Source organism: Chanodichthys erythropterus, chromosome 2 (genome assembly GCF_024489055.1).
Source record: "Chanodichthys erythropterus isolate Z2021 chromosome 2, ASM2448905v1, whole genome shotgun sequence".
In the NCBI taxonomy this organism is placed as follows: domain Eukaryota; kingdom Metazoa; phylum Chordata; class Actinopteri; order Cypriniformes; family Xenocyprididae; genus Chanodichthys; species Chanodichthys erythropterus.
This window is the reverse complement of record NC_090222.1, coordinates 28337898-28353084: the sequence shown is the minus strand read 5'-3', so window position 1 is coordinate 28353084 and position 15187 is coordinate 28337898. Positions and strand designations below refer to the sequence as shown.

The window sequence follows — 15187 nt, the reverse complement described above, 5'->3', positions numbered from 1 at the left end:
ATGTGTCCAAGGTAACAGTGTGGCTGAACATCCTTACAGCATTGAAATGTAAGTTGTCCCTGTATTTTGATGTGCCTCTGCTGATGGATCTGACTCGCTTTCCAGAGGGCAGAAAGCAGAAAAGTGTTTGTGCTGGCTGACTAGACTACTTCTTAATGTGTTCAGCTTTCCTGAGACAGCGTTTAGAATAGATGTCCTGGATTGCTGAGAGCCATGTTCCCATGATCTTTTGAGCTGTTTCAGCTTCCTGTACAAAGCAGCAGCTGTACCAGGATGTAATGCCCCTGTAGATGGAGTCTACGGTGCAGATGTAAAAGCTGGTCAGGACTGCTGTGGACACACAAGGTTGCCTGAGGAATTGAAGTCATTGGTGAGCCCTAATGGCAGACTTTATACACTCTATTAGAAGGTAGAATTGAGAGTGATGCTGAAAAATATAATGCTCTCCTCCGCTAGTATCATATTTACATAGAATGGTTCTTATTGACTAATAATTATAATAATACTAATAATAATTGACTGTAATTAATGAATTATTTATTGTATTTTATTATATTAATGGCACCCATTCTGTATATACTGTATTTATATGCACAGGGTTGTCTATGTTTAGATTAAAGGTGAAATCTGAGTCTTACTTAGTGGGTTGATTCATTCCTGAGTGGGAGCAACTACCCTGCATCTTGGAACAGGCACAAAGGTAAAATTACATAATCATATAGCACAATAACTCAATAAACACAAGTGAGTGGACTCATATACAAACAGAGCCAATGAATCATACCTCATTTTATTTTCAGGTACTGTGATATTAAGACATGGTTAATAATAGGTGTAGAATCAGGCACCACTTATCTCTTACAAACACATTTTTATATAACGCTGCTAAAGACAACAGCATAGGCAAGCCTAAGGTGGTTTGCTGGTCTTAGTTGGGTTACACTATAAGATGGTCTCACAGCAAGGTCAAAGTAGTTTAGCTGTTTGGCAAGATGATTTCCTACCCTGGCCAGCTGAAAAAGTGCCCCAAACCCCCTCTAAAATCAGTCAACATACCAGCTTGATTCCATTGTATATGAAAAAAAGCTACTGAAACATTTCTCAAAGTGTCTTCTTTTATGTTCCATAGAAGAAAGAAAGTCACACAGGTATGACTTTTTATTTTTGGGTGAACAATCCCTTTAAGACGGCAAGCCATATTAAGTTTTATCTTCTTTATCTTATCTTGTTTCATCTTATTTTTTCCAGCCGAAAAAGCATTTTCAAAAAAATCAGGTTGAGTCCCCAAAAGAGTTGAGTCCCTCAACTCTTTAGATAATAGAGTTGAGTCCCTCAACTCTATTATCCTAAGGGTCAAAGATGATGACCTCTTCAGAGTCGGCACAGGTATGGCATTGTGACCAATGTAGAGTTTTAAAGCGCACATAAACAATCAGTGATCAATTACACGGACACTGGTAAATCGCTTGTAGAAACTAACAAGAGCAGAAAAAGGAGCAACCATTTCACAATATTTTTGGATAGGATCCACTACAAAATCAGCAGCATGTTGTTGTGGATTTTTCAAGAGATACTGATGAGATTAAAGCAACTGAAGAGTGCATGAAGAATGTCATCGCACTTGATGTGTTACAGATAATTCTGATCTTTGCTGCCAGTTCTATGATCATTTAGCCAAGAAAATGAATTTCTGTTGGTCAGTTTAATTCAGTTTGCTGATAGTCTACTATTTCTGTATTGTCCAATAAAGCCAAATGGTCGAACCTCATTATTCTTTGAATATCCCTCAATTCCAGGTCCACCAATTCCAGGAAAATCTACCATCTACCAGCTGGTCTTGTATCCGGTTTAATAGCAAAATAGCGCCTTTTCAACAACATAGAGAGGCAACTGTATTCTAGCTGCTTTTAAAGTATCTGTGAAATGGGGCCAGCTTCATTCTGCTAGAGAAGAGCTTATTTTTTTGAGGAAATATATACACAGGCGATAGAGACAAACACAGGCGCTCATAGAATCATCAGTGCCGAGGCACTTTTGAGATGTAACCCAAACAGCCTTTCATCATTTCCCTCTGACGATACTTTGTATCACCTTAGAGATGTCTGCGGTGAGGCCACAACAACTCTACTTAGTGTGTGTTGCTGATTGTTTGATCGCAGTCCCAAAAGGCTCATGGTTACATTCAAAAAGGCACTCGTTTGCCTCTTTCCTCAAGCCTAAATAATTCAAAAAGACTATTTTTTCCTGTGAAAGCACATAGTCTTAGCAAATTGAAATCATGTTTTATTATAACTGCAGTGTATAGTTTTAATACATAGATTATATAGATTGTGTATAGATTCTTCTGGTCGATCTGTGGAGACCAGACTATTGATGAATACTGAGTTTTACTGAACCTGTGTAACTTTGCACTCTGGAGACATTATCTCTGTATCGCCACAGGAGTGACTGCTCTCTTTTCTACCTGCTCATCTTTGATGTCATTAATGCCAAAACCAGAAATGATCTCATTATGCATCATGATCTCTCTAATTAAAAGCCTGTCCTGCCATCTCATTATGATGCTGTCATGATTGTGAGTAATAATTCTTTTGCTTCAAAATATATGTTTATGTAAATGACGTAAAACTCAGCATTACAACACAAGGTAACTGTAACTTGGGTTTACCACATAGACATAATTTCAAGTATTTGGACTGCTCCAATATTGTCATTGGTGTTATATTTATGCTTATCCTGCAAGGCCAATAACCAAGATATCTGATCCAGTCCTTAATGTTGGGCTAATGATTGTGCTATATATATGGCTAAGCCTTTCCAAACATCCATGCACATGAATCATGACTTTTAAACCAAGGCTAAATGACAAAAATACATTTTTATTTTGATTTGATATAAGTGATACAAAATAAAAGCACAATCAGTGAATATCCAATATTTCACAGTGTTTTGTGCTCAGAATAAGTGAAGTTATTCATTTTCTTCAACTGTGTGTTTACAGACATCCAGTATATTTGTCATAAAATGTGCCTGTCTATTTTGGTCTAAACTACAATGTCTGCAGCCTGCAATTCTTCATAAAAGTACATAAAGGGCCGTTCACCAGTGAAGGTGAATGCCAATGTGATTGACAGCTCCTTTATACTTCAGAAGAGAGAGAAAGATGAGCTTTTCTGCAGACAGGAAAGCCCAGACCCAGAAACAGATCAAGAAGTAAGTTGCTGCTCAGTTTTGGATCGATAATATCTAAAGGGAAAAGCCCACTGGGAGGCTCTTGAGAGGAAATAGCCCAGAGGAAACAGGTAATAAAAAAGACAAGTACTTTACACAATACAGAAAAGTGTGCTCTAATAAAAATCCTGCCCCCTTTATATTCTTTAAAAGGGATAGACAATTTCTAATATGAACATACATGATATGGATTGGTTATGTTGTGTTAAATCTGTGGTCATAATATAATACGAATCAGTGAGTACCAATCTAAATGTTCCCCAAGTGTAAAGGGGAATGGAATTTGTAGGTTATAGAGTAAGATCATGTGAGATGGAATCACCAGTGTGAGTTGGAGGATCAACTCCAAAGAATTTCCCACGGTCAGTTAACTGTAATTTGAAACTGCCGCTCACCAGTGAAGTGAGGTGTATTGAGAAGTCAAACTCTCCATATCGCTCATTTGGGCTGCTATACACTCAAGCAGACATGTTCTCAAGTCTTTGTCACGAGTCCAAGTCAGGTCTTTTTTTGTGATTTTTCTAGATTTTTGTATTTGAAAGGGAATCTATTATACTGGTCTTTTACATTTAATAGTTGGAATAAAATTTGTCACTATGAAATACAAATTAAAAATTGTTGCTTTTTATGGAATGTGTTGCAGTATTTTTTATGAACGATTTATTCACATATAATTATAAAAAAAAAAACTGTGCACTCATGATCTTTAATCAAAATAACTTCCCTTCCCTCTTGTAACAAGATATGTTCTCCGATGACACATTTACTGGCGCGTGGGTGGGACAACCTGTCACTCACATGGGATTGACCAATAGCAAACCACAACCATCCAGTCAATTCCTGATGGACAAAATCTTGCCAAAAATTAAGCAATATCACATTAGCAAGAATGCTATTTTTCTTTGTGAAAAAAAACAACAACAGTTTTTGCTCTTCTAGGGAGATAAATTTCAGATGAAACAAAAGCAGAATTTTGTTGCGTAGTATGCTTAAATCATACTGAATAAAGACAGCCACAATGAATCAGTGTTTTGAACGACTCGGTGGAGTGACTTCAATGATATTTTCCACCATAAAGGTGTGTTGTTCCTGAATGTTCAAAAAAAAAAAAAGTAGTTTTTTTTATGAACTGGTTAATTTAACGTGAATGATTCAATGGCTAAATTATAACACTGCAATCTGCAGAAAGAGTCTCAAAAAAATGTGACAGGCTGTCTGGAACATGCAAATATACAGTCCCAGTGCTGCTGAACTGTAATATCAGTGCTCTGCTAATCAAAATCGAGAACCAAATCTAATTGTCTTTTAAAGTCAGCAAGAAAGTGATCATCAATCGAAAGAAAAAAATATTTCTCCTTTTTTTGTAGACCTAAGGATGTAAGCCCCATGTCAGTTGTTCAATTAAGTCTCAGTTCCATCTCTGTACTCAGATTTGCCATTATAAACTTTTTTGATGCAACATTTTAAACTCAGCCTCATTTTCAGCAGTAGGGCAAGCACAACGGTTTTGATAAAGTTTGAAGATGGCTACGCCATGAGTGGTTGGTTTGTCTTTGTGTCGCTGCAGTTTGATGAAGTCTTGCTTTGTCTCTCCCAACCTTGACGGATACGGGTGACCTTGCGGTCCACGCATGGCATGATCAGGATTAACTTCAAGATCAGAACCACACAGGGGACCACCAGAGACAACATGTATGATGGAGGCATCCACCACCTATATGATGAAGTTCTCAGAAATTTATCCCAGCCATACAGGAATGTGTGACCGGTGCAGAGCAGCAGGGTCATGTAGCCCAGTTTAGACTGTAAAGAAAAGAAGGAAAAATACTCATCATTGTCAGTATTAGTAAAATCTTCTCTACTGACACTCAAATGTATGCATTTTTTTAGACTGTGAATGTAATACCTGTACAAAACTGAACTCCCTCCAGTTTAAGGAGTTGCTGACAGAAGGAAGGGATGTAATTCCTAATAGGACAAACAGCCCAAATCCAAGAATTCCCATGGAATAGTAAGAGTCATTACGCCAGGCTGCTGTGTTGTCAAACTCATAGGTTTTATTATCTTTTATCTGAAAAAACAGATATTTTCATTAGATGTGCACATTTTTATACAACGTTTATTTACTGTAGTACATCAGCAATGCATTTTACTTTCGTAATGTGACATACATCAGTGAAATATTTTTAAATAAGCAAGTACTAAGGGGCAGTTTACACGACATCTTTTTCAGCTAAAAACTGAAATCTTTTTATGCATTTTGGCCATTCATTTACATGACAACAGTGTTTTGGGGGCCTGAAAATGTAAACTTTTGAAAACAGGTTACAAGTTTTTAAAAACAAAACTACAAAAATGGTATGCACAAGACATATTACATGTTTAGTCTATAGGCGTGTTAGTGCGAGTGTTCTGTAAAAGAATGCGCAATGTGCACAAGCACGTAGTCTTTCTTTACAAAGTGATATCTAACTACTGGCCTGGTATGCATAATACAGCGTTTTGAGTCTTTTTCACAGATTCGTGTGAACGGGCATCTTTTTGATAACGTTGTCATCTGTACAAAGAAAAAACCTTTCTTAATACATTGTTGTTGTTTAAATGTACCCTAAGTAAGAAACTTAGTAAGTAAAGTAAAACAAACAAATATATAAATAAAAGCACAATTGTTCACAATAATATCCTACCAGGAAAATGCATTAAGAAATTAAATAGGGATCATTTAGATTTCATGTTGATTTTAAGCAGCTGTTTGGTGATAAATAAACTGGATGCCCATATTAGAATAAGCGAGCCTCCATTGATAGCAAGTTAATTTACACTTTCAGTGCCCAGAAAGATACTAAAAACATATTTAAAACAGTTCTTGTAACTACACAACCTCAATGTTATGAAACAACGAGAATCCTTTGAAAGTGTAAATTAACTTGCTGTCAATGGAGGCCTGACTGAGCCATCAGATTTTTATAAAAAATATCTTAATTTGTGTTCCGAAGATGAACGAAGGTCTTACAGGTGTGGAATGACATGAGGGTGAGTAATTAATGACAGAATTTTCATTTTTGGGTGAACTAACCCTTTAAGTTCTAAGGTGGCACCAGCTCCTGATTTAGCACTGAGCTTAAGTTGAGATGCAGACACTATTACCTTTATTTTATTATTAATAAATATTAAAAAATATATACTAGGGTGTGGAAATGGCTAATAAACCAATAAGTGGTAATCTACTACAGTGGTAATTTATTGTCTTTTTTTATTTCTAAATAAGTGTTTGCTTTCCTACATTGTGAAACTTTTAGTTTTACAAATGGGGACAAACTATGAAGAATAAACAAATGTTTTGGATGTCACATTAAAAATAACATTCAAATTGGACTATATTTAAAGCTATGAAGTGCTGGGAAAAGTTGTGTGAAGCACTTAAAAGCCCTCGAAAACATTAGAAACATTTCTGCCACAAGTTATTTCTGTTAGTGTTAGTGGCACAATGTTTCTCATGGTTTCCAGATTACACAGCGCTGTGAAGAAAGCACTTGAATTCACCTCAGAATTAATAACATTGCTGTGAAATCTTGTGAGAAGCATTTAACTTTGTCGCAGAATTCTCTGGTAAACCACAGATATCGGATCAAACAGTTTCCACGTCAGCACTGTTTGATCTGACATCTGTGGTTTAACAGAGAATTCTGAGATGAATGTGAATGCTTCTCACAAGATTTTACAGCGATGTTATTAATTCTGCAGTGAATTCAATGCTTTCTTCACAGCGCTGTGTAGAAATGGTGTTGCGTGATCGAGATCGGCCTGCTGCTCTGAACTTCTGTTGCGTTGTCTATTATTAGTCCGAGCTGCGCAGCTCAAACGAGTTGACTAAATGCATGTTGCAATTACATAATGGGATGTGTCTAAGCCCAAAATTTGCAGAAAATCTGCTGCAATTAAGAAAAAATGCAAGCTCCTCCGAATATTGTTTGCTTGATTTTATGATAAATTCAGTGATTGCAGAATCACAAAATCCTGGAGGGACTGCTTAGATATTTTTAGTATTCAACTTACCAACGATATAACGTAGACATTTATCCTGTAGCGCACATAGTATCTGATGGGAATAACTAAAGTGTAGAGAACATGAAGAAAACCGAAGGCCAGCGCTAACAGGCCCAGTTGCTTCCTGCACAGCATCCAGCGATCCAACCAATCAGGAAAGCGACGGTACTTAGTGCCGTTATAAAGCTGCAGGAATCCAGCCAATGCACCCGGCAGATAACAAAGGGCCAGCATCACCAGGGAGACGATGGGAAAGACCCTGTTGGCCAGCGAGATCATAATGCGAAAAGCGTTGTCTTTACCATTGGTAACACGCTCATAGATAACATCTCTTGTGAGCGCGTAGAAGAATATGAAAGCTGTTAAACAAAAGGCGATACAGAAAGGCAGTCTCCAGAGAGGGAAGAGCTGCAATGGCAGATCTTCTAACTCAGCAGCTGCTCTGAGGGAGCCTCTGTCCAGGACTGTGAAACCAAGACTTTGAGCAATGTCCACCACTTGCTGTTTAGCATCAGCCCGGTCACCACAGATAAGTACCTAATCAAACGAAGAAGAAGAAGAGAAAAAAACAGTCAAACAATTTATACAATGTAACGTGTAATAAAAAACAATTATTTCACTTCAGATACATTTTTGAATAATATTATGTGTAAATGTAAAATTCATCTGCTATTAAGAAAAATGTCTTATAGTTTTGCATGTAACCATGGTTCCCTGAGAAGGGGAATGAGATGGTGCATCCCCTAGAAGGTGCTAATGGGAATGCCCATAGAGACTGAAGCATGAGTCTAAACACAACAATGAACTTGACATTGGCAGGCGGCAGCCAATATGTCTCAACTGGTGCGGCAGAGATTATAAAAGGGCACCTGTGAAATACATCATCCACTTCTTGTCTGAAGGAGGCATGCAGGAATACCTGAAGCATGGCAAAGGGACACATCGTCTCGTTCCCCTTCTCAGGGAATCATGGTTACATGGACGTTTCCTTTCAAATGGGAACTCGCGCTGCCTCCCCTAGAGGGCACTATGGGGAATGGTATACCCACGCCACCATGCTGAGGGGATGAGTGCCTTTTTGGCTGTGCTAAGTCCTCACCCCTGCACCAGCAACGCGATCATAGACCGTAACGTCGCAAGAATGGAGGCCTCAACATGCAGGATGACTCCAAGAGGGAGGAAGCCTAACTACATTCTCTTATCCAAGCCACTGTCCAAGACAGTGTTCAAGTTCCTTGCAGAGGCTCACAGAGAGCCTAACAACTTAGGTTACAACCAAGGTGAGTTTTAGGAATGAACTCTAAATCGAGAGGAGACTAAACAACACCCCACGCTTAGGAAACCATGTAAGGAGGCTCACAGAGTGCCTACAACTAGCAAATGCTACCCTAGAGGAGCCCTGGGGAGCAGAGGCCACAATAAAGATGTAGCAAGAGGAGGCCTGAAAACGCTTGCAGTAGCCAGGGAGGCTCACAAGGGCCTAACAACTTAGCAAACTGCCTGGCTGAGCTCTAGGACGGTCTTAACATGATGACCCTCTGAACGAGAGGAACCTAACTACGTCCCGCATGCTAGCCCAAAGCTGCATCTCATAGGTCGCTGAGCTAGCATCCTGCTATACCATAACAGGAACACTCCAAGGATGCTCAGAGAAAGCCTACAACTCAGAACTACAGAATAGAGCTTAGATCGGGCCCAACAAATCAAGCCCGACCCTACCCGAGCCCGAGCACGTTGTGTCCGAGCCCGGCCCGGCCCGGCCCGACACGTCCACTGTAATTATGAGCCCGAGCCCGAGCCCGATTTAAACCCGACCATTTTTAATATGTGGGCCGTTATAACCAGGGGCGGCGCCAGATTTTTTTTTTTTTTTTAACGCAGGTGCTGCTGTGCTAGATCATAGGCTACAGGGGGGAGCTGCGCAGTTATATAAATTATATAAATACTATTAATAAATGAGCAAAAATTGGCCACTCAATATTAAATATTAAATTATTTTAATTATAATAAAGTTTTAATTTTATTAAATTGAACAAGCTCAACATTCAGCATTCAATCAAATATTCTTAAAGATTAATTATTATTAATAATGTTACTTCAACCTATTGTTATTTTAACATAATATGTGTGTGAGCAACAAGCAAGATGTGCATTTGTAAATTCGGTGACAGCGTGTGTTACGAGTTTCAAATGGTGTAAGTGTGTCCGTGGCGCGCCGGCGCCTCCATATCAATATTATATTGTCTGCTATATTGCTTTTTATGTATTAAATCCAGGTAATTGGATGATGAAAAATGTATTAAAATTAAGATACAATTAATACTAAACGAAATTCACTTTAAAGAAAATCTTTCTTCAAAACAAAACTTAACAAACTTGAAACTAAATGTGCTTATTTAATGGCTAAAACACGTAGGCTATAGCTAGACTCTCTTTTTGTACAAATTGCAGCACATTCCTTTAATTCTGAATTTTGCATATGTAAGTTGAAAAGCATTTGTTTGTGCATAGTAAAACATATCTGTAACATTTATCAAGTTCATAATTGTGCGTGCATTTATTAATTATTATCTTAATGAATAATACGACAAGGAAGAAGCATGTAAACTGCGTTGTTTGTTTATTAAAACTAGTTTAAAATGTTTCCATACCTCCGATTTTCCTCCAGACTTGCTCAAAGTTAATTCTCCTGTTTTATTTTTTTCTTTGGTTCTTCAAGCTCCATGTTGTACTTAAGCCTCGTTTCGGCTCCGACAAGGTTTTGTTCCGTCTTCTGAGGGGTGTCAACTCACACCAGAAGCATTTCAGAAGCGAAGCGGCTGGATTCGCGAGACCACTAAATTTGCCTGGCAAACATTGTTTTCGTTAATTTTTTCATGTTTTTAATGGCTAAATGGTTATATTTTGTCCGGTTTGATTGTGTTTATTGCTATGCCATACTTTATTTTGCTGTAGCCATACAGATGAAGTTAAAACACAACAAAAAACAAGAAATTTCAAGTTCGAATCTCTTGTCGTCAGTTTCTGGCATCGTATTAATGTGAAATATGAGCGGGAGTTTACTCAGGGTGATTATTTTGACTTTATTTTGTATTTCAGCTGCGCGTCTTGGACGCGGCGTCCGTCAAAAATATCTTTAGCGAAGCGGCGCGGTGAGCCGCTTCTGGGACGCTTCTCAAACGCACCGCGGCGCGGCTGGTGTAAACACGAGCATTGACTAGAGTGGCCGCGTATCAGCTCCGGTAGCCGCGTCGCAGCCGTAACGCGCCGCACGCGTGTAGTGTAAACGAGGCTTTAAACGAGGCTTTAAGCTACTGAATAGTACAACACGCACAACAGGTGTGATGCGTCACGCGTGCGAGACTGCGAGTGGACGAGACGCTGCGCATGACACGTGACAAGGGCCCGACCCGACCCGGCCCGAGGACGGTGGCGGGAAATATCGACCCGACCCGCGCGGGTCGGGTCGGGCCGAGTAGGGGGTCGGGCAGAGAATCTAAGCTCTACTACAGAAGAGAGGACGGAGTAAAAAATGCCACTTATAATGAGTGGGCATTATATGCAGTAATAGAGAGCCTACTATGTAGTATACTGTTTGTCATAGATAATGCATTCAGACCCAGCTTCTAATGCCGAACCATTGATAAGGCAGATGATGAAATAAAAGCATACTGCCAAAACATCATAGATCCAGCTTCAGGGCAAGGTGTAAAAGCATGTCAAGCCCCACCAGACCCCAGTCAGAAGGGAATTGTGACCAGTGTTTGGACCCGTGTTTGGACCTGTCCGGACACTAGAGTGTTTGGACCAGTGCGTTATACAGGTGCGCACGTTCGCCCCACAGTCTCAACGGATGTACTGAAATTCTCAGAAGGCGAAACCAACGCATTGAGGAGAAAGTTCCTCTTTTTCTCCCTGATGTCAGCCAGGTTTACCCAGAGATGTCTGTCTGTGACCACAATGGCCGCCATATATCGATTGATCGCGGCGGCAGTTTGTTTTGTGGCACAGAGAGCCAAATCTGTGGTACGGCGCAGCTCCTCTACCGCCTCAGGGGGAGCCCCTGGCCATAGTCCAGGTCCTTCAGCAGGTTAGCCTGGTAAGCTTGTAACACAGCCGTCAAGTGCAAAGCCGCCCCAGCCTGACCCGCTGATGCGGATGCTTCACCGACCGAGAAATAGCGTCTCTTCAATCAAAGGCATCGATACATAACCATATTCCTGCACCCCCTACACATTAGCATAGTTTGCTTGTGAATGGTGGATGTGAGCAGAATATGGCTTTCCCCAAGATCTCTGCAGTGACATCCTCAATCTCAACAGTCTCTGCTTGCTCATCTTTGGCTCACTGCCGGATCAGATGATGTGAGAGATAACACATCATCATCCGGCAACTGCCAACGACTAAGAGATATTCATTCCTCTTTCAAATTCGTTGGCAAACTCCATCTGTGAACCCCATGAATGCAGTTTCCTACTCACCTCAGCTGCAGCAGGTCCTGAACCGCGAGGTGCAGATAGCTGTCCCGATCTCCTTGAGAAAAGGGACAGACGAGAGCACTGCTTCCTCAAAGGAAAATGCTTGCAGGACTGAGTGTGCATGTTCCTCGCCCAGACACATAACGCACATCTCATGTGTGTCATCAAGTGTCAGAAAACACTGACACAGATGAACACACTTTTTAAAACGTTTGCCTGTTTACTAGCATGCCTATTTAGACACATGCTGAAACAGACTATCTACTGAAGACAAGAAAGAGGATGATCTATTTCACAGGTCCCCTTTGATACTCTCAGCCACACCAGTTGTGACTTCATAGGCTATCGCCTGCAAAAGTCAAGTTCATTTTCATTTTTAGACTCATGCTTCAGACACCAGTCTTGCCGGAGGCATTCCCCATAGCACCATCTAGGGGACACAGCGTCTCATTCCGATTCGAAAGGGAACATATTTAGTTCGTTAACATTAGTTAATGCATTAGCTAACACGAAATAACAATAAACAAAACATAATTTTACATCATTTAATGTTAATTTCTACATATAGAACTTGTGTAGATTTAAGGCCAAAAATCTTCACTATAGTGCACATTTTATCTTGGTTAATATTCTTTTCAATATTCTGTTCATTGTTAGTTCATGATGCATTAAGTAATGTTATCGATAGCACTTTACAACCTTATTGTAAAGTGCTATCACAAAAACTACTCATGCGACAAATTATTTTCAAGTGATTTGATTGTTTTTGACTTATTCTAACAAGTTGCCATTCTGTTGACCTACAAAATCCTTGAAACAAAATGTTCCTTTAATAGTTTTAGACAGCAGTGAAATATCCTCTGGGAATTAAATTTAGTTCACAGCAATGTGCAGTCTGAGCCTGAACAATACAATATGTTGTCACAGTTGGCCTTCAGAAAAAAGAACAAGAAATTATAATCAAAACGACAAATAATAACTGCTCGGCTGGGTGTGACTATTCATTTTTACTGAGAAACACACAAACTGGTGTCGAAGAACATACGCACTAACATAGCGATAATAATAGTTTGCCAGAGCTCAGATTCCATCTGGCCAGTTTCTCAACCACCACCTGCTGATGTGAATATGACTTTCCTACAAAAAGACGCTTGCCTCATTTCATGAACAGTGGACACAGACAGTTATACATGCATTAAATTCTCTTTTGTACTGTGTACAGTTAAATGTTGTGCTTTTTTGTTTTATGATATGTGTCATCTAGCTGCCTTAGAGTAGAGATGGAGTAGAGGAAATATGAAGTGCAGCTGCATGCCATTTGTCATGTCTGATTTGTCTTTTTGTTCATATTATAATGACAAAAGCCCAAACAAACACCTAAGCCTGTGTGTCTTTATTCAAGGCTGACAGTCTGTTAAGCTTGAATCATTAATTTTAAACAACTCTGTTCAAAACAGATTCTCTGTGCTTTGCCCCTTTGTTGCATAAATGATTAACAACATTTTGCAAAACCTGAGGATTGATGCATGAGAATTTGTTATCTATGTGCTTTCTATGTCTTAATCATTTTCTCTCACTAACTTTACAGCTCTTTAATGGCTTTGAACAAAATTAGTTTATTTTTGTGCAATTACATATCTGTGCTTGTTTACACTTATGTATTTTATGTATTGCCTGGGTTACACCTTATCTTGAGGGTCCCTATTTAAACATTATGTTGACTATGTTATGTTGCCAATATGTCAGCTTAATATCAGACTATTATTAGACTGTTAGGGGTAGGGTTTGTACAATACATTAATATATACTTGCAAAGTACTCATAGTAGAAGTTGAAGGACCATCACAATAAAGTGTAAGCAGAGAGTCTACTAATAACTCAACTGGAGTTAGTTGACATGTAGGTGCAACGTTACTTAAAGTCAAATGAATGAAAGGGGACTGTCAAAATAAGGTTACCATTGCCTGGTAGTATTCGTCCAACTGACTGGACAAACACTGTGTGTTTATGTGTTTATGTTTTACCTGTCTGTTGGCATCGAGTCCCCCAGACTGCAGTGCCCAGGCAGAGATGGTGTTGAAGGCTTTGACTACAGTCACCCCTGGAACCAGGCTGCTCAGGTATTCGGCATTAGATTCTGGGTACAGACCTCTCCTTAGATTATTGCTGACGTCTATCAGCACCTTTCCCGCAAGAGTTGAAGCCAGAGACTTCAAAAATCCATAGTGCTCCCTCTGCACAGCCACAAAAATCACATGTGCTTCACAAGCTGCTGCTGCATGAGCCATGACCTTTGACCCCTTAGGCAACAGCAGAGAGTTTTTAGGGTCCCGGGATCCATATACAACATTGTACCCTGACTGGAGCAAACGGAGCCCCAACGAGCGTCCAAAATCACCTGTTCCAAAGATGCACACAGTCTCCTGTTCCTGCATCTTTCCATGCAGCTCTGTCATTGCGACTGAGTCTGAATTCATTTCTAAAAAATAAGAGAAGACACCATGCACTGTAATGGAAATAAAGTTCTATTAAACACTCAAGCAATGGCTATTACAAAGTGCAATAAAAACACCAATTACACTTTTCATTTCAGATTTGGTACAAGTGCTGTGGCTATAGATTATATTTCTGCTTGAGTGATTTATATGCTTGTTTTTAAGCTACCACAGGCAATGATGGTGTAATTAAATTTAATTATGGTTTGCACATAGTACATTTGGGTGCACCAGTTAATTTATGGCTTATTTTGCTCCTTTAAAATACACAGGTTGATATATTGCAAAATACACTTATTACAACCTAAGGGTAAAAAACAAAAAGAAAAAACTAAAAATAATTTAAAAAATTAAAATCGCCTTTTAAAATATGCTCAAAATATATCAACAAATACTCACGGATAAAGATGCAAGGAATTTATTTTCTGGAATTTGTGCACCAGTCTCTGGAAAATCCACAGATCTCCTCTTGTAGAATCAGACCCGGACTATTGAAATTACTGACTAACAATGTGATTTTATTGCAGAATTTCTGAATTCTCTGTGTCAATAATTGTCGTCATATCCCAAAAAGCCGTTTAGCAATGCAGTGTGATCATCAAAACCAGCTTTTACATTTATTTAGTTCTTCTGCAATTTCTCTTGTATCCTCTTGCATTTCTTCACGGGTCTAAGGCTGTTTCTTGCCTGTATGGGTCTGTTTATAAGCATGTGGGTGTGAGAGGCATTTATTTATGACCTGCCCACAGCTCAGTGGAGGTTTAAATTTGGGAAAAGAGAGAGAGGTTGTTTTGGTAATGGATAAAGTCCAATGTGGAAATTCCAGAGCAACTTGAACTCTCTCTGTTTGTGTGTGTGTGTGTCTGTTTAAAGGCACATAATGTTTTCTTTGCCTCCTGTGTGTTTTGAGGCCAAGGCCTGCCTGGAAGTAAGTTG

General features: G+C 39.3%; 1 protein-coding gene across 2 annotated transcripts; it reads right to left on the bottom strand.

Annotated features, from left to right (window-relative positions):
* Positions 1-2859: 2859 nt before the first annotated feature.
* On the bottom strand, positions 2860-14967 carry steap4 (STEAP family member 4). 2 transcript variants are annotated; one of them, XM_067408131.1, is made up of 5 exons: positions 14651-14967; positions 13781-14262; positions 7288-7815; positions 5138-5302; positions 2860-5034 (listed from the first exon to the last, which is right to left on the bottom strand). In XM_067408131.1, exons 2-5 carry the CDS (start codon positions 14231-14233, stop codon positions 4759-4761), a joined length of 1422 nt encoding a protein of 473 aa, XP_067264232.1. In that variant the 5' UTR covers positions 14234-14262; positions 14651-14967; the 3' UTR covers positions 2860-4758. The 2 variants fall into 2 exon arrangements, with proteins under 2 accessions (XP_067264232.1, XP_067264224.1); XM_067408123.1 differs by having other exon boundaries at positions 13781-14235; positions 14651-14966.
* Positions 14968-15187: the final 220 nt, after the last annotated feature.

What these genes read in the sequence shown, in the direction of transcription:
- steap4 (XM_067408131.1), bottom strand. Translation starts at nt 14,233, where the DNA reads ATGAATTCAGACTCAGTCGCAATGACAGAGCTGCATGGAAAGATGCAG. An exon ending in GACTCGATGCCAACAGACAG is followed by an intron (nt 7,816 to 13,780) that starts GTAAAACATAAA and finishes TCGTTTGATTAG; the next exon opens with GTACTTATCTGTGGTGACCG. An exon ending in ATGTCTACGTTATATCGTTG is followed by an intron (nt 5,303 to 7,287) that starts GTAAGTTGAATA and finishes CTGTTTTTTCAG; the next exon opens with ATAAAAGATAATAAAACCTA.